The 19,293-nt window shown below is 55.9% G+C and overlaps 2 protein-coding genes and 1 long non-coding RNA gene across 3 annotated transcripts; 1 reads left to right on the forward strand and 2 right to left on the reverse strand.

Annotated features, from left to right (window-relative positions):
* Window positions 1-143: 143 nt before the first annotated feature.
* LOC307178549 lies at window positions 144-5,992 on the reverse strand. The gene is made up of 3 exons (XR_013825224.1): window positions 5,976-5,992; window positions 809-906; window positions 144-296 (listed from the first exon to the last, which is right to left on the reverse strand). It is a non-coding gene; the product is annotated as an uncharacterized lncRNA (long non-coding RNA).
* Window positions 5,993-6,037: 45 nt separating this feature from the next.
* ACP4 (acid phosphatase 4) lies at window positions 6,038-10,899 on the forward strand. Its single transcript, XM_079906759.1, has 11 exons — window positions 6,038-6,333; window positions 6,406-6,510; window positions 6,584-6,670; window positions 7,826-7,972; window positions 8,277-8,375; window positions 8,564-8,659; window positions 9,347-9,479; window positions 9,568-9,650; window positions 10,062-10,186; window positions 10,421-10,599; window positions 10,676-10,899. Exons 1-11 carry the CDS (start codon window positions 6,061-6,063, stop codon window positions 10,789-10,791), a joined length of 1,443 nt encoding a protein of 480 aa, XP_079762885.1. The 5' UTR covers window positions 6,038-6,060; the 3' UTR covers window positions 10,792-10,899.
* A 362-nt stretch (window positions 10,900-11,261) lies between these two features.
* Window positions 11,262-18,909, reverse strand: LOC307178537 (Friend virus susceptibility protein 1-like). Its single transcript, XM_079906760.1, is given in 7 exon segments — window positions 11,262-13,802; window positions 13,804-14,030; window positions 14,463-14,501; window positions 15,019-15,037; window positions 15,412-15,441; window positions 16,875-16,907; window positions 18,775-18,909. Coding segments are annotated over 7 exon segments (1,107 nt in total). The 5' UTR covers window positions 18,895-18,909; the 3' UTR covers window positions 11,262-13,163.
* Between the last annotated feature and the right edge of the window lie 384 nt (window positions 18,910-19,293).

A 19,293-nucleotide genomic window follows, 5' to 3' on the forward strand; every position in this document is an offset into this window, starting at 1 on the left:
GCCAAAAACAAACAAACAAACCCCAAAACACAGCTTCCTATGCCAGGCTGAGGGGCTGGGACTCTTGTCCCAGGGGTGCCGGGGAGCCAAGGGAAGGATAGGTCACCTCTGCTTGTAGAATGACCCCTGTGAAGACTGAAGGAGAGAGATAGGGGGCGCGGCTATGGTCCAGGGAGAGAGGAAGGCCCCTGGGAGAGGGGACTAAGCCTCAAGGACCGCTTACCCGGCTCAGGTCTCGGAATTCTTGTTTTGCGGAAATCGACTTCCCTGCTAGAGCGGGGCTGACCAACTTCTGGCTGGGAACATAGTACAACACCGCCCCTGTGTGGTTATGCTTAGCATTGTAACCAAGGTCTCCTATAAGTAAGACTGTCTTCTAAATCAGGACGCTTAGAAGAGTTAAAGAGGACACTATTACAAATTAAAATTACAGTGAAACTATAAATTCGTTTCTAATTGGAATTTTCTAGGCCTTTCCCAGGAAACCCAGGATGTTCAGTCACCCTACTCAGAAGCTGCCTTTTCAGATCTTGAGGTGAAATGAAATTGTTTGTCTGATGAGAAAAATGGATGAAACTTGACCAAAGGCTGGGGTGTCACCCATGGCATTCCACCTACTGGGGATGGAGACAGGGAGTGGGAAGGAGGCGGCTAGTGAGGGAGCTGGTAACTGACTGTATATCTGGAGGTCTGGACACTTTTATAAGTAAGGGGCATTTACAGTAGGTATTGAAGGCTGAATAGGAGTTTGCTAAGAAAAGAGAAAGATGCGTTGATACAATATAGCAATGAAGACATCACTACAGACCTTTGCAACTTGCAAATTCCATTCGCATCTTTGATCTCAGGCTGTCCTTGCCACGGCCTTCTGGGGCCCACTGGTCCAAGATTTTCACCTTTGTCTGACTGAGAAGAAAACCAAGACTCAGAGAGAAGGAATAAATCTGAAGTACACAGCAGTTTGTGTTGGTACCAGGTGGTGAGTCATCCCTGCTTCTTCTCCTATCTGTGTTTTTGCACTCAAAGTTGGAATGTCCTTCCCCCTCTCTAAACGCTCCTGACAGACTACTCCCCCCTCAAAACACAGCTCAGTCTCTGGGCACCTAGCCTCAAACCTGATAGTCTATCCCCCTAGTCTTCACCTTCCCCAGACCCAGGAGTGCGGGCCTCCTGTCTCTGACCCAGAAGCCTGGCCCTCAGACAGAGGTGGCCCGAGGCTGTGTGCCTGCCGGGGTGGTGGGATAGAGCAGGGTGTGCTGATTCAGTCACATTTATTTGGTCTCAGAGGCCACAGTCACGGTCAGGGCAGAGGCAGGGCTCTTGGATTAGGGGTCCTGTGTCTTCTCATTGCTGAGCCTAAGAGAGGAAAAGAGACAGAGAGATACACGGAAACGTGGGACAGGAAGAGAGGCCCGAGATCTAGCCTGCTACCCCCGCCCTCTTCCCGCTCACCTTGTTGAAGAAGTAGATGGAGGTGAGGATGGTGAATACGGCTATGGCCAGGGTCGCATTCTGGGTGGAGGGGTCAGAGGTCAGGACCCATCCCTTCCCTTCCCTCTCCCCACCACTACCCCGGGCCTCCCTCCCCCTGCCGGACCCCTCCTCACTTCCTGAAAATTCATGGCCAGAGGTCTCAGCCGCAGGGTTGCTTGGCCTCTCTCTCCCTTTCCCGGGCCTGTAAGCCAGAGAGGGAGGTGGGCCAGCAGAGCCTGACAGAGGGTCATCTGGGAGACCAGAATGGTGGCCACGGTGACAAGAGAAGGGCATTCTGGGTAAGGGGACCTTGTGGCAGAGGCTTGGGGGAGAGGGGCATTTGGGTACAGAATGTCACATGGAGTATGTGAACTTGGAAGGGGGACATCTGAGATGGGAGAGTCCAGACCTGCAACCCTGGGCGCCAGAAGTATCTTGGAGAAAAAAAAAACAAAATGAAAAAAGAAGAAAAAAAAAAGAAGTATCTTGGAACAGGAAGAGACTGCAAGCCAGAGAGCAGATGAGGCGGCCCAGGCAAAGTTTCCTCCAATGGTATCTGTCAGTTGCAAGATTTAGAGACACAGCAGGGGGAGGACCGAGCCTCCCAGAGCCTGGTCACCAGTTTGGGGGCGGAAGCAGCAGTTATAATGGTAGGACTCGTGGCAGAGGCAGCAGCCTTCCCATCTCTGGGCCACGGGGACAGTGATGTGCCCGGGACTCCCGTGGCCCTCTGGCGGTCCTTGGCTTTTACTCTGCCAGCCCTCCCGAGAGTCTGTAGACCTAAATCTCTTTGGGTCCACCACACCTTTAGAACTAACTTTGGGGTCACCAGAAACACAGAGGACACCAGTGCAGTCAGCCCTCATTATCCGCGATTCCACCTCTGCCCCGAGTGGCTACAGGTTTGAGTCTGAGGACACGCACGTTCCTTTGTTGATCAAGGGGACAATCCTCTGCTCTCTTGTTTCAGCTCAAACAGAGAGCTGCCCAGAGGCCAGAGACAGGAGGGGGCAGTGCTGGGGAGGAGCTCCTGCTCTGGGGCCAGACGGATGGGTTTGGATCCCAGCTCTGGCACCTGTGAGTGGGGTGGCCTGGGGCAAATTTTCTAGTTTGTAAAAAACAAAAAGAAAAAAAAAAAAAGGATCTACCAGGATGAGTAGTGTTTTGGATTTAAGATTATAATCTACGTGACACACACACACATTTTCCCTAGAAGCAATGATTCAGTATTTGCTAATCCCGCGTTCTCGGTGACTTTATGCAACATAAATGCTGGAAATGACATGAATCAGCTGTGAAATGATACCTGAGCGCACCAGCCAGAAAACTCCAGAAGGCAAGACACTGAACAGGGCAACTGGCATGGTCTCTCCAAGTCCGTGTCCCCAAAAAAACCAAGGCAAATGGACTTGCTCTATTTAAACAAATCCATAAGGCAAATGGACTTGCTCTATTTAAACAAATCCATAAGAGACATAAGACCAGATTCGATGGGTGATCCTGAACTGGATTCTGGTCTAGATAACTCAGCTGTAAAGGATATTGGGGGAGATATTGGGGACCTCTGAAAGGAGAGTGGGTATTAGATGAGATGAAAGTGTTATTGACATGGAAAGGAGGAGATTGTTCCAAAATTGCATGTGCGATATGATCTCATTTTGGTAAAAAGTACGTATATTTTTTAAATGTGGGGATTTCCCTGGCGGTCCAGTGGTTAAGACTCTGCGCTTCCACTGCAGGGTGCACGGGTTCGATCCCTCGGTGAGGAACTAAGATCCCAGGTGCCACGTGGTGCGGCAGGAAAAAAAAAAAAGAACGTGTGTGTTGAAAAATCTGGAAGGATGCGCTGTCTCAGTGTTGCAGCAGAAAGCGGCAGGCGCAGCTCAAAAAGGTTTAACTGGAAGGAGTTTAATACAGGGTCCACGTTCAGAGTTGGCAAGACAGCGCAGCACTGGGCTTAGGAAACTTGGGGAGCTGCTGCCACCCAGTTGGGTCTGGATTGAGTCCCACCAAAGATCAAGTCCTCACCCCTGGTACCTGTGAATGTGACTTCATTTGGAAATAGGGTTTTTGCAGATGTGAATCAAGTTAAGATCAGGTCATAACTGGTGTCCTTATAAGAAGAGGAGAGACCCAGAGACAGACACACACACAGGCCACATGAGGAGAGTCTGGAGTGACGCTTCTATAAGCCAGGGATTGTCAACGACACCGGAAACTGGGGAGAAGCAGGGAGCAGATCCTTCTTCACAGCTCTCAGAAGGGACCGACCCTGCTGGAACCTTGATTTCGGACTTCTGGCCTCCAGAACTGGGAGACGATACATTTCTGACGTCTAAACCAGCCAGTTTGTTACAGCAGCTCTAGCAAACCAATACACACCTCTAGGCATCAAGGGGTGAGACCCATGTCATCAGAACCTCAAGGGACAGGGGGTTCCCCGAAAGAAGCTATACTGCGGCCAGTACCTCTCATCCTAGGAGTTCCTGCTCCCCTCCCTGGCTGGCCCCAAGGGGGATCCAGAGGGCACGGGGGCCAGGATGGAGATGAAGACAGAGGCTTCCTCAAGGGCACAGAGCTGGACAGAGAATGGTGGAAAGTGGATCAGAGGAGTGGGGTGGGCCACCCCTGTATTTACGTGTGTGGCGGGCTGAGTAATAGACCCAAACTGGCCACACCCCAACCCCCAAAACCTGTGAGTATTTCCCTCACCTGGCTTAAGGGACTTTGCAGAGGTGATTACATTAAGGATCTTGAGACGGGACTTGTCTTGGTCTGTTTGAGCTACCATAATAGAACACCATAGACGGGGTGGCTAACAAATAACACAACTATATTTCTCACAGCTCTGGAGGCTGGAAGTCCAAGATCAAGGTGCTGGCAGATTTGGTGTCTGGTAAGAGCCTGCTTTCTTGTTCATAGATGGCCAATTACTCGATGTGTCCTCATGTGGTGGAAGAGACCAGGGAGCTCTCTGGGGTCTCTTTTAAAAGGGCACTAATCCCATTCATGAGGGCTCCACCCTCATGACCTAATCACCCCAAAGGCCCCACCTCCTCATACAATCACCTTGAAGGTTCGGGTTAAAACATATGAATTTCGGGGTGGGGGACTCAGGAAGTGGGCTGACAAGACATCTTTATTTAAAGTACATTACCATGGGGACTTCCTTGGTGGTCCAGTGGTTAAGACTCTATGCTTCTAATGCAGGGGGTGTGGGTTTGATCCCTGGTCAGGGAACTAAGATCCCATGTGCCATGCAGCCAAAAATAAAATAAAATAAAGAACATTGCCATGGAGCCAGCCTCCAGCATAGCCCCCAGTGAGTCTCACCTCCTGGAGTTCATATCCCATGTAGTCTCCTCCCTCATGGAATAGGGTCAACCTGTGTAAATAGCGGAATATGGTGGAAATGGCAGAGGGTGACTTCTGAGGCTGGGCTATAAAAGACACTGCTATGCCTTGGGTTAGTCACTCTGGGGGAAGCTGGTGGCCATGCTGTGAAGATGCTCAAGCAGCCCTATGGGAGGCCCGTGTGGTGAGGGGGCTGAGGCCTCCTGCCAACAGCCACATCAGTAAGCTTGGAAGTGGCTCTTCCAGTGCCAGTCGAGTTTTCACGTGACTGCAGCCCTGGTGGATATTTGACTACAATCTCATGAGAGACCCTGAGCCAGAATCACCCAGCTAAGCCACCCCCAAATTCCTGGCCCACAAAAGCTGTGAGAGATAATAAATGGCTACTGTCCTAACCCATTAAGTTTTTTGGGTTTTTTTTTGCGGTACGCGGGCCTCTCACTGTTGTGGCCTCTCCCATTGCGGAGCACAGGCTCCGAACGCGCAGGCTCAGCGGCCATGGCCCACAGGCCCAGCTGCTCCGCGGCATGTGGGATCTTCCCAGACCGGGACACGAACCCATGTCCCCTGCATCGGCAGGCGGACTCTCAACCACTGCGCCACCAGGGAAGCCCCCATTAAGTTTTAGAGTGATTTGTTACGCAGCAGTACATAACCAACACTATTTAGTACTTACCCTGAGAAATGCTGTTCTAAGTGCTGAATATATTTGAACTCATTAATCCTGAAAGCAACTCTCCAAGGAACAGACTATGCTTGTCCCCGTTGTATGAATGAGGAAACAGAGAGATGCAGTAACTTGCCCAAAGTCACACAGCTTATACATGGCAAAGCTGGGGTTTGAACCCAGCCTGTCCAAACTCCAGGGTGTACATGTTCAACCTCTGGGCCATGCTGGCTTTGGCCAGCTGTGGGTGGCACTGGAAGAAGTCACCAAGAAGTCCAAGAGAGCCTCAAAGAGCCCCAACATTTAAGGGGTGAGAAAAAGAACAGACGTGCCTGGTGGAGTGGGGAAGGAGGGGAGGGCAGAGTCTAGAATGTGGGGCGGGGCGGGGTTCTCCCTCCATCTGTGCCCACTTTAAGGGCTCCTAGGTTCAAATCCCAACTTTGCCACTTACTAGCTGTGTTCCCTCAGGCAGATTACTTACCCTTGCTGTGCCTTGGTTTCCCCGTCTGCACCATGGAGATGGTGATAATCAGATCAACACTTCCTGGGGTTGTGGTGAAGATTAAATGGGTCAGTCCACGGTGAATCCAAGGCTGACAAAGGCCCTGGGGGATCGGGCTCTGCGGGGAGGCGTGCTGGGACCTGCTCTTTGGGGGGGCGTTGCTGAGGCGGGGGTAATGAGCAGGTGGGGCTGCGGCACAGACAGTGGGCTGAGCTCAGCGTCTGGCTGTGTGGAAATGGCCGGGCCAGGGTTTCGGGGCCACCCTGCTGGACTTCTCCTGCTGCTGCTGCTGCTACCCCAGGCCCTGACAGAGGGACCCCTGGTCTTTGTGGCTGTGGTGAGGTGCCCCACCCCCGCTGCCCGGCCCCTCATGTCCCCCAGGCCAGCCCTGACCTGGTCCCCTCCCCAGGTGTTCCGTCATGGCGACCGGGCCCCGCTGGCCTCCTATCCCACTGACCCGCACAAGGAGGCTGTATCTACCCTGTGGCCACGTGGCCTGGGCCAGCTGACTGGGGTGAGAAGCTGGGGATGGGAGCAAGGGGTGGGGCAGTGTGGAGAGGGGTCCGCTGAGCCTGCTCTGTCCCCAGGAAGGGGTCCGCCAGCAGCTGGAGCTGGGCCGCTTCCTGAGGAGTCGCTACGAGGATTTTCTGAGCCCCGAGTACCGGCGGGAGGAGGTACTGCCTTACTGACCTCCATCTTACCTCCTGACCTTCCACCTCTGACTTCCACTGACTCTAGTGTTTCCCTTGGCCTCCACCTCTGGCCTTTGACCCCCATCAACCTGACCTGCACCTTATGTCTGATCTCTGACCCCTGAACCATCGACTAAACCACGTTGACCTCTGACTCTATCTCAACCTGAGTCACATCTTGACCTCTGACCTCCATCATCTCTGACTTTATTTTCTGTCCTCCACCTCTGTGTTCTGACTCCCCCTGACTCCAACCAGACCCTCTGACCTCTGACTCCAAAACTTGATTGATTCTGTCTTTGACCCTCATTGATTCTACTTGCCCTTCTGACTCCAAACTTTGACCTCTACCCTTCCTCAAATCTGACTTTCCTATACCTTCCTCTGTCTCCTGACAGATCCCCAGTTAGGATCATTCCTCCTGACCCCTGACCTCTGATCCCTGATACACATGTACTGAACTCTGACCCCATGACCTCCAATCTGCCCTCCTCATCTTGACTTCTAACTTCCAGCCTCCAGCGATTCTTATATTCCTTTACTTTTTAAAAATTTATTTATTTAATTTATTTACTTTTGGCTATGTTGGGTCTTTGTTGCTGCGCGCGGGCTTTCTCTAGTTGCGGTGAGCACGGGCTTCTCACTGCGGTGGCTTCTCTTGTTGTGGAGCACGGGCTCTAGGCGCGGACTTCAGTAGTTGTGCCTCGCAGGCTCAGTAGTTGTGGCTTGTAGGCTCAGTAGTTGTGGCGCACGGGGCTAGTTGCTCCGCGGCATGTGGGATCTTCCCGGACCAGGGCTTGAACCCATGTCCCCTGCTTTGGCAGGCGGATTCTTAACCACTGCGCCACCAGGGAAGCCCCTGATATTCCTTTCTGACTTTCATTGACTCAAATGACCCGTTAATCCTCAATGTCCACCCAACTTCTGACCCCCAACCCAACTGCTCCTGACATTGACCTCTGGCCCTTGATCCCAGCTTCCAAAATTGAAGGCCAGCCCCTGAACCCGCCCTGAGTTTTGACCCCCAACACCTGAACTTCGACTCTGAACTTAATCTGAAGCTTTTGGTTTGCTGCTATAGCTGACCTCTGACCCTGACCGTGGTACCCTGGCCTGGCCTCTCCCCACCGCACCCAGGTGTACATTCGCAGCACAGACTTTGACCGGACCCTGGAGAGCGCTCAGGCCAACCTAGCGGGGCTTTTCCCTGAGGCCGCCCCAGGGCGCTCCGAGGCCACCTGGAGGCCGATCCCTGTGCACACGGTGCCCGTCACTGAGGACAAGGTCAGGGGGCTGGACAGGGCCTGGAGGTGGGAGGGATGGAGGGAGACAGGGACCCCAGAGACGGAGAGGGCCAGCGGCTGAGAGAGGAGGCTCGGGGCCTGGATGGGTGGTTCCCGGGAGCCAGAACACCCAGACCTTCCCTGGGGCTGAGCTGTCCTGATGGGGTGAGCCGCCTACCCGACACTGTGCAGCCGGATCTGGGAGAGACGCTGGACCGGAGACAGGGCCCCACAGCCCGACTCCCCCCGCCTGCAGTCGGGCCCCGGTCACGCTGCTGTCCCCGCTGAGCCTCCGTTTTCTCCAGCTGCTGAGGTTCCCTACACGAAGCTGTCCCCGATACCAGGAGCTGCTGAGGGAGGCCACGGAGGCCGCCGAGTACCAGACGGCCCTAGAGGGTTGGACGGTGAGCAGGGCCTGTGTGGTGGGGCAGGATGGGGCGGGGCCGGCGGGGCGGGGCGGGGCTGGCGGGATAGGGCGGGACCTGCGATGCAGGGCGGGGCCAGTGGAGCGGGGCGGGGCCGGCAGGACCTCGTGGGACCCGCCGGGCTCGGAGGTCTGTCAGGCTCACCCAGCCCAGTCCGGTGCATCCAGGACTTCTTGACTCACCTGGAGAACTTCACGGGGCTGTCGCTGGTCGGGGAGCCGCTCCGCAGGGCGTGGAAAGTTCTGGACACTCTTATTTGCCAGGTGGGTCCCTGCCTCACCCACCCAGCCAAGTCGTTTATGGCACCTGGGTTCAAATCCCAGCTTTGCCGCTCACTACCTGTGTTCCCGCAGGCAAGTCACTTAAGTGCCTCAGTTTCCCCATCTACACAATGGGGATGGCGACACACTTATCAACACCCCCTGGGTTGCTGTTTAGATCAAAACGGGTTAATTCACGTGATGCCTTAGAACAGCGCCTGGCACACAGCGAGGCCTTTCAATCTGTATGCTTGCAACTCCAATCCCCCAGTTCCATAAGCGGAAAAGCGCCGGTAACTACGGCTTCGGCGGCAGGAGCTGACCTGAAGCTGCATGACGCTGGTAGTCTTTTCTTACCCCACTTTACGGGAATGTATGCCTAAGGGGGCTGCCCCAGACCCCACTGGATGTGTTATGAGGTATAAGGTATCCTCACCACTGTACCTTTCTAAAATTCCAAACGTCTGATTCTAGAACAGCTCTGGACCCAAGGATTTTGGAGAAGGCCTTCTGGAATGATGGTCATTCCTATGCTTAATTAATAATCGCTATCGCCCACCCCACCAGACCTAGCCCATGAGGGTCGGGAGAGAGGATTGCAGCTGATGGGGGCAACACAGGAGGGCCTAAGGGGTGCACGAAGAGCTAAGGACGTTGCGGTCACTTTGTCCCCTCCCTCTCTCTCCCCAGCAAGCCCACGGTCTCCCCCTCCCATCCTGGGCCTCCCCGGATGTCCTGCAGACACTAGCTCAGATCTCGGCTTTGGATATTGGGGCACACGTGGGCCCACCCGGGGCAGCAGAGAAGGCCCAGCTGTCTGGGGGTGAGGTGTGGAACTGGGAGGCTGGGAGGCTGGGAGGCTGAGGCGCCTTCCTCTGGGAAGTTCTTAGCACTCTGTCTCGCCCTGTCAGGAATCCTGCTGGATGCCATCCTTGCCAATTTCTCTCGGGTGCAGCACTTAGGGCTGCCCCTCAAGATGGTCATGTATTCGGCTGTGAGTCTTTGGGAAGGGAGGCAGTGCCACGTGGGCACAGGGATGGGAGGGGCACAGGGATGGAACCTCAGCCTGATGCCTTGAGTAACTCTTATCTCCAAACCATATTCTTGGACCATATCACTAGAGGCATGGAATCTGGAAGGAGGGAGGTGATGGTGTTATGGGAAAGAATTCAGTTTTTCTTCAAGGACTGGCTTTTTAACTGAGCTGTCATCATACTCCGTGTCTAGTTAACCAATCTTTATTACGTGACCACCTGTAACTGGTGGGGCTGCCTCCAGGGTGAGCAGGTTTGGGGGGACTGGTTCTAAGGGGTCTGAGGGACATCTGGGAGGCAGAGGGATGCACAAGCTCAGGAGAGAGGAGACATCTGGAGGAGCCCCGAGTCAGCCCTGGATCCGCCTGCAGCACGACAGCACTCTCCTGGCTCTCCAGGCGGCCCTGGGCCTCTATGATGGGCACACACCGCCTTATGCCGCCTGCCTCGGCTTTGAGTTCCGGAGGCGCCTTGGGGACCCGGATGACGACGCAGGGTGAGGAGGGGGTGGTACCCGGGAATGGGCAGGCCAGAACTCTCAGGAGGAGCGATGCGGTGCCAGGTAGAGGGCATGGCCCAGGCACAGGCTCCGAGGGGAATTTACTGGGGACGGAATCGGGAAGGAGTCAGGAGCCCAGTTCTCCACCCAGCTGCTCTCCTCCAGATATCAGGTCAGCAGTAGGGAAGGCAGGGAGGGGCCTGGGTACCACCACCTCCTCTCTCCCTCCAGGAATGTCACCATCTCCCTCTTCTACCGCAACGACTCTGCTGGCTTACCCTTGACCCTCAGCCTCCCCGGGTGCCCGGCGGCCTGCCCCTTAGGCCGCTTCCGCCAGCTGACGGCCCCCGCCCGGCCTCCGGCTCACGGGGTCCCCTGCCATGGCTTCTACGAGCCCGCCGCCCCCGCAGGTGACCGCCCCCGGTGCTGGGGTGGGAGGGGGCGGCTCCGTCTGGAGACTCACCCCCGCCCCCGTTCTCCCCGCAGCCACCGCGGTGCCTCTGCTCGCTGGTGCCGTGGCTGTGCTGGCAGCCCTCAGCACGGGGCTGGGCCTGCTGGCCTGCAGAGCCGGCTGCCTGCGGGCCTGGGGGCGCCCCGTGTGAGCCACGGAACCGGCACCGTTTCCCCCGCAGCTGACACTGGATCCCAACACAGCTGCTCACCCGCTGCTCTGGCTTCTGTGACTTACTGTGCGCGCCGGGGGACACAGGGAGGGCTCCCAGGCCAAGTCACAAGCTGTCCTATGTGTGTGTGGGCTCAAGCGCGCATGCGTGTGTGCACACACGTGTGGATGTCTATTCACGCGTATGCTCCTGCACGGATCTGTGTATACACGTATTCGACGTACACGCACATGCTTACGCGCTCCTTTGCACGTGTGGGTGATACGTGCGCCAGTGTTTATGTGCAGGTTTCTATACACGCCTGGGAACGCGTGGTGTACGTGCGGGAACCTCTATTTGTAGGTGCAGCACACATGATGTGTGCGAGCCTGCAGGGTGACCTCCTCCCCACCACGGGTCATGCACTGTCAGGGTCCAGCTCACTCAGCCTGGTTTTGGTGCCCGCCTGGTAGTGGGAGAGCTACGGTCAGGGTTCAGAGCCTGGCCGCACAGCCAGCCTGCTGGGACCAACCTGGAGGCTGACTCTGGGCTAAGCATTCATCTCTGCACCGCCATCTCCTCTGGCACACACAACTCCTCCATCAGGTTAACTAGCCTCCGGCGAGCCAGTGGCGGGAGGGGGGCGAGAGCATCCCCTCTGGGCTACCTAGCATAGCATTTGCTATACTTACGATTTGGAGGGGGCGGGATCCCGGGATCCCACCCAAGTACTGTCCAGTATGGTTGCCACTGGCTGCCACGTGGCTGTTTGAATTCACATTGTGTAAGCAAATAAAATGTGAAATTCAGGTCCCAGTCGTACTAGCCAGTCCCAGCACTCATTAGCCACACGTGGCAGGTGGCTGCCCTAACGGGCGGCGCAGGCAGGGAGCTTCCACAGGACAGCCCTGAACGTGAGGAAAGGCAACGCTACCGCACAGCAGGTTCACGTGGTGCTGGTCACAGACCAGGCCGTCCCAGGCCTGTACTTGCGCTGCTGCATTTAGCCCTGCAACCCAGGAGGCGGCTCTGCCCTCTCCACACGCCAAACACCAGGCAGCAGTCTGGGGCACCAATGATCCTGTCTGCATAATCAGGCAAACGTGTCAACACCCCACTAGGCTGTCGGTGGGCAGCCTGGTGTGCAGTGGGTGCTCTGTAACCGCCACTGGGTGCCTGTCAGATGGGGGAGGCTTGGAGGATCAGAGGTGGGGCTGGGCAGCCAGACTCGAGAACCACCCCCAGCTGCCAGAACACCGAGGGCATGGGAGGGAAAGGGCAGGGGTCAGCAGCCCCATCCTCACATGTGTGGATGAGCCCGGCTCCACCCACCTCCCTGTGCCACCTGCCCTGGGCCCCAAGGGAGCCTCTTGTCATGAGCACGCGGCCCACCACTGCCCCTGCTGGTACTGGACTGTCACAGGGCCTCAGGGAAGGCCTAGGAATGCCCTCTGCACTTCACTTCTTGGTCCTGCTTGGGGGGCGGGGCTGGAATCGCAGCGGTGCAGCCTCTTGCTTCCAGATGCATGTTAGACCCAAAGGAAGCTCCAGCCGCCCCCGCAACTGTGAGCCTAGACCCCTCCTCAGCAGACTGCTGGGAGGGCCATGGAGGTGGCGGGGCCTCGCTAGGGCTGCCATGCAACTCCCTCCATCCTCACCCGGGGAGGGTTCTGGCTCCAGCTCCACACCTGGACCCAGTCAGACGCCGCAGCTCACACGCAGTGACGTGCAGGCTACTTAATGGGTGCCTGGTACCGCCTGCCAGGGCTGTCCATCCTCACAGCTGGGATTCTTGGCCCCAGCATCCCTCGCCCAAAGGTACCAGCCACACACACAGCTACAGAAACTGGAAGGGACTGGCCACCCCCTTCGCAGGCAAGCAAAGCGCAAAATTCAAGTTTAAAAGAGAAAGGCATTGCAAAACGAACTTAATAGAAAACCCTTGGCAAAAGAGGAAACGAGCAACCATAAAACCCAAGTGCTGTATGAAGTTAACAGGTAAAAATATTGCATTAAAAAAAGGCTTAAGAGAAAGGGTACAAGCTTCAAGGTGCTTTCATGGCGTGGGCTGCGGGGTCTCCCGCTTGGCCTGTAGTGCTTCAGAAGCCCATGTGACACAGCGGCGGGGTCCACCCACCATGCCCATCAGGCCAAAGTGTAACAGACTGAAACGTAACACACTGCCTGGCATCCAGCAACAACAGCTATCAGCCAGCTGCCTGTTCTCCACCAGCTCTGGCTGGTGACGCCCACGGGGTGGGCTGGGGGCAAGGACACCCCCCTTTGGGGCTCCTTGAACACCGGCTGGAGCCGACCAAGGCTTTGCGTCTCCCCTACGATGTCCTGCTCCTTGCCTCCTTGCCCCGGGAGGCCTAGTCGTGGCGCACGGGTGGCTCCGCCCCACAGGCTTGGTCGGAGTACGGCTGGCACGGGGGCTGCTCCTCTCCCGGCCCGAACGCGTCGCGGGTGTGGCTGCGCCTGGCCTCTTGGATGTACAGCTCCAGGAGGACCTTGGGGGGCTGCCTGTCCACCCGCTCCTTGGGCATGCCGCGGCTCAGCAGCCAGCCCATGAGGTCGTTGCGCGTCGGGTTGGGCCCCAGCATGAGCCTGGCGCGGCCCGGCTGGCTCTGGTGCCAGAGCAGGCCCACGTCGGCGACGGTCTGGATCACCATCACCGCCTCCAGCACCGTCACGCCCTTGACCAGCAGGCCGACCAGCGAGAGCCGCAGCTCGGAGGGCGCGGCCGCCAGCAGGCGCCGCTGCAGGCCCTGCATGAAGGGCACATCCTTGGGCACCAGCCGCTCGGGCTCGGGGAGCGGCGGCGGCGGCTCGCGGTAGATCCAGTCGAGCATGCCCAGCTCTCGCACCAGCTGGATGCCCTCCTCCATGGTGGTCCAGGGTCGGAAGGGTAGCTCGGTGCCCTCCAAGTGCAGGAAGGACTCCCAGCGCTGGCGCCAGGCCAGCAGCGTCTTGCCGTCACCCCGCAGGGCCTTGCAGCAGTAGTTGAAGACGGGCATCGCCGGTCAGGTCGCCCAGCATCACCAACTCCCTGGAATCCAGGGCCAGGCCGCCCTGGTCATACACCCGCAGGATCCAGGTGATCATGAGCTCGTTGGGGTTCTGCCGGAAGCGCCGGGTGATGGCCAGGAGCCCGGTGTACGTGTAGTAGCGGTCGCCCTGCCCCGCCATGGCCATGGGCCGAGAAGAGCCGGAAGGCTGGAGGGGCACGGCCACGGGAGCTGCGGGAAGGACACAGAGGGGCATTGGGCGGGGAACAGTCACAAGCCCCTAGCCTCTCCCCACAGTGGGGAGCCCCTCAGACCCCCAGGTGTCAAAGGTCCCGGGGGGGGCACTGTGTCCTCACGGGAGATCAGAGCCCAGTGCTGCACATCATGGGGGCCCCAAGCGTGGCCCCTTCAGGAGCCCTCATACTGGATGTCTCCCCGCAAGCCCCACCCCAAGCCGCTCCTGTACCAGCTTTCCCTTACACCACCCACTGCGCTCCCATCACGGGGTTACTGTGAAGATTAAAGGAATTTAGTGCTTAGGACTGTGCCTGGTTTAAAGTTTAGTGTTCAGCCTTCGCCTGGACATATACCATTACCATAATCTCTCCACTTTGTGACTGTAAATTTAACATAATTATGGTATTAATAAGAACTTGTTCTCACCGAGGCCTGGTGGAACTGCTGGCCTCCTGGAGGAACTGCCTGCAGACAGGGAGGGGGGAAGAGCAGGCGGTGGGGTGCAGGGCAACCACGATCCCCACCCATCTGTCCCCAGAGCCAGGGACCCTTCCCACCCCCGGGGGTCAAAGGTCCCCTGTGCTGGACATCACAGGGGTCACCAAGCACAGCCCCTTCAGGCACCAACTGAACACATCTCACTGCAAACCATGCCCCCCCCACCGCGGGCTGGCCTGTTTCTCATCCCCGCCCCTCCCGCAGCCACCTCCTCTAACACGCCCCACCCCCATCTCTGCAGCGGACGCCACAGAGCTCAGGGCAGCACTCGGGGGCGGGGGGCGGCGCAAGGCTGGCGCTCGGTGATCCCGGTGAGCCCCAGCAGTACCAGCTGAGGCATCTCTACAAGCCCAGGAGGGGCTGGGCCCTTGCTGGGGTGGGGGGGCCCACAGCACACACACCAGGGCGCCTACCCCTCAGCCCGATCCGCGCAGACAAACCACGCCCTAAGGTCAAAAGTGGCAGAACCGGGGACCAAACCAACCTCGCTGGTCCTGTATCAACTGCAGGGAAGAAGGGGGGGTACAGAGAAAGCCCCCATCACCCTGTTGCACCCGAACATGGATGGAGGCTGCAGAAATAAGCCCCCTCCCCACCACAAGGAGACGAGTGTGGGCAAACCACCACCTCTACACGCCTCCATCTGACCTGTGAAACACGGACAGAACTGCACCCGTTTCAAATGGGGTTACTGTGGCGACTAACTGAGTCTAGTGCTTAGGAATGCGGCCTGGCTCAGACGAAGTGCTCAGCACCTGTCCTTATTATGCTAACGTCACCATACTCTATAAATTGTATTAACAATAAAATTATAATATAGTAAGTTTAATATGATTATTACAGCATTAATAGTAAGGGGAGTCTCTTCTGTTCTTACCGAGGGCTGCTCAACTCCTGGGGGAACCACCTGCAGACAGGAAGGGATGGGGGGATGGAGAGGTTATAGGGTGCAGGGCAACCATGGCCCCCATCCGTCCCTCCCCAGAGACGGGACCCCCCCACTCAGACCCCCGGGTGTCAAAGGTCCCGGGGGGCACTGTGTCCTCAACAGAGATCAGAGCCCAGTGCTGGACATCATGGGGGTCCCAGTGTCCTCAAACCCCACACCCCAACTCCACTGCCCCCGGACTGGGCAATGCAGAATAGAACATTTCCACCTTGCCAGTTCTGCTGGCCAGCAGTGCCTCAGACATCGACAGATGTTACACATCCCTTAGGGCTTCCCTGTCCTGCTGTCAGCCCTCCCTCTTCTCACCCCCCTTATGTATCGCTGCCCAAGTGACACTCTCTCTACTCCACATTATCCCAGAAATTCCCTCAGCCCACAGCAAACCTTCAGAGCTCTGCAGAGGATGCCTCAGATGAAGAGAACAGCCCCCCAGAAAGATGCTCAGATGGTCTGCATTCTGAGCTAACCCTTCACAGGACGCAGCTCCACGCCCCCTAAGGTACCTGTTGGCAAGAATCTAAACCTCTAAGAACCCCACAGGCTACACTTCCAGTTCTCCACATTATGTATTTAGAAAGTAATCTAAATACAGGTGAAGACATACCTGTATCAGTATCAAGTCATCCTTATTAATGGGAATATAGATTTAGGCCCAGACCTCACTGAACAGAGAAAAAAACCCTCCTAGAGCTGGGAACACTTGTTTCTTTTTGGGTAACACACATACCCATGTCCATTGGATGATTTACTTAGCTCTCTGAAACATCTGTGAAACATTCTCCAATGTGAAACATTTAGGAAACATTCTCCAGATACACCATGTTCTCCGACAAGTATTGTATAAATTGAAAGTAACCTTAACAACTCTATCAGTTTACATATACATGATGCATGGGAAGCCGCCTAATCTTTGCTGAAAGGTACACTGTATTTAGTCTACAAACCACCCCCACTGTCCTGCAGTGAGTGATAATGCTTCGAGCCCTTCTGTTTCTTTTCTTCTGCTGAGTTTGAAAATTAGATTTCTGATTAGTCCTTTTCCCTGAAACCCCAAAACATACATTGGGCCCTCCATATCCACGGGACCCTGGAACCACTCCCCCACGGACACCGAAAAGTGACTATCTTCCTCTTCTACAGCCCATATATTCCCTGTCATATTCAACCCCTACCTTTGATGTGTTGTGCCCACTCTACAGACACAGAAACTGAGGCTCAGGAGACCAAGCACTTGACTAACATCCATAAGCCCAAGAACAGCAGAGCTGGGATTTGCATGATTGCTGGCATATAAAATTAGGTCCCAGAGATATCTGATGTGAAGTCACCCCAAGTGAGGGTGAGATATTTTAGACCTGGGTGGGTCAGGGACTGGGAGCAAGGGTTCTTACCAAGGTGGGTGGGCCCTCAGCTTGAAGACACACCTGTAACACAGGAAGGATCTGGTGAGGGTAGGGGAAGAAACAGTCTGGGGGTCCAAAGAACATCAAAACCAGGGCCCCTCAGACCCCCAGGTGTCAAAGGTCCTGGGGGGCACTGTGTCCTCAGGGGTGATCGGAGCCCAGTGCTAGACATCATGGGAGCTCCAGTCCCTCTGCAACCAGGTCCCAAGGCCACTCACCTTCAGGGACAGAGGCCAAGCAAGCTAACAGTGCTTAGAGACTGGAAAACACAAAATCCATCGAACGTACAAATGCCCACAGCCTTCGCTGTGGTGACACCAAAATGCCCTCACCTCCCCAGTGTCACTCCCCAGTCCCCACAAGGGACTGTCCTCAAACCCATTACATGGAGAGAACCTGCTAACCCCCTTGCCTAGTTTTGCAGATTTCCAGCATTGGCTATACCTGCTACTGACCCTAAACAATTAAAGCTAAGATGCAAATCCCTTGAAAGAAACTGTTGGGGTAAATGAAGAGAAAAAGAGAAACCTAAAATACAAGCAGTGTAAGCAATGACCAGAGACCCTTAAAACACGACCATTTTTGAACAAATCAACCGTGGAGGACATTTTGGAGATGACTTGGGAACTATGGACACAGAGCAGATAGGAGATGGCCTCATTAAGGAATTATCTCACTGAGGACGACTACAGCAGTGTCATTAAGTAGAAAAATGTTAGAGACACAGTGTTAACTGTTTTGGATGAACCAAGAAATTTACTTTCAAAACGTGAAGGACACAAAAGTAAACATGGGGAAATGTTCTGTCAAACATATCTATTTCCCTGCATGTTTGAGGATTTTAACAATTAAAAGTAAAAAAAAAAAAAAAAAAAAAAGGCGCGAAAAAGGAATACATGGGACAATGGCAAAAGGGGGCGCGCTCCAATGATGAATGGATGAATATCCTTCCACTTGTGACATGGCAACAGTTAGGATAAAGTCAACGGTTTTCTAGATGGTTGACTGAAGGGAGAAACTCAGCTAGAGAGGATTCTTGCTGGGCTGTGGTGGGGAGAGAAAATCAGTTAGCTGCTCCTGGGCTGGATCTCCCTGGCAGGGGCGTAGTATTCCTCGGGAGTCAGGGAAACGATGTCCACAAAAGTCCGGTTAGCCCAGAACTAACGTTTAACACAAAACTCTGATGTTCTGAGTGATCACGAAACTGATATTTAAGTGACCGTGTCAGAATGATTCCTGAAAGTGAACGAAGGCCCCATTTGCTTTCTCCTAAAACTACTCCTATCTGGTTCTCAGACAACCCAGTAATTCACTTAGAGACCCCACTCGCACTTCTTCCTCAGGAACCCTTGAGATTGTCTCTACCTGCCCCATAGTCTCTGTTCTACGTTGCACAAAAACGCCAGCCACATGAAATGGGAATACACAAGAACGATTTCCGAAGGAAAGTACGTGTAGCTAGCACAGGTGTGGAAAACCTCAGAAAGAAAAGCTCAAGGTCACAAGCCACCCCCACCCCGAAATGGACAAAATGGCGGAGCCCTGCGACGTGGGCAACAGAAATGGCGCAGCCAGGCTGCGGTGAAGACAAAGGAGGACTACTTCTGGTGTCCCCAGTTCGCTTCGGCGGGACTGCTCCTCTCCCACCCCCCGAGAACCCCCAAAGAGCCACCACCCTCTCCGGTCGCCACTGCCCGCCCCGCAGAGAGCACTCAGGCTCGCCTCGGAGCGCGGGTGCCAGGCCCTTACAAAGGCCCTGACCCCGTCCACGCCACAGCGTGGCCGTCCCCGCGGCAGCCCCGCGCACACACGACACGCTCGACCCAGGTCCCAACGCACGCCCTCCCGCGAAAAAAAAAAAAGGAGCCAAAATGCAAAGAACTCTCACCCAACCCTCACTTTCTCCACCGCGTGTGCGAGCTGCTGCACCTTCCGCTTTATTGCGCGCGCCGCTCTCACGGCCCGCCCCCCGGCCCCAGGTCGGGCTCCGCCCCGAGGCATCCAGCATATTCACCGGTGTCGGAAACCCCACTTTGGTGCTTGGGGAAGGAAATACTGCCTGTTTCCTCCAGAATACTTCCGAACAGGCGATGATACATTGTCCCTGGAGGCGGAGGAAAAGAGAGCAAGGAAATATTCGGGCCCTTTTTCCTATCATGAGAGTCAGGCAATTCTGTGAACAGCACAAGAGGCGGGCGGTGAAGGGGAAGGACCCCAAGTGTGGGAGGGGCCAGAAGGAATTGCCAGCGCGGCAGTGGCGCGAGCCATGGCTGCAGGGGCGGGGCCGACTCAGACGCAGTCCCAGGCGCAGGGTGGGAGGCGGGGCCAGTGAGGAGATTGACAAGGGGGCGTTCCGGGAAAGGGTCTGCGTGGCTCAGAGTTAGAGGCCGAGCCTGCGCAGTGAGAG

This window comes from Stenella coeruleoalba (genome assembly GCF_951394435.1).
Source record: "Stenella coeruleoalba genome assembly, chromosome: 20".
NCBI lineage: Eukaryota > Metazoa > Chordata > Mammalia > Artiodactyla > Delphinidae > Stenella > Stenella coeruleoalba.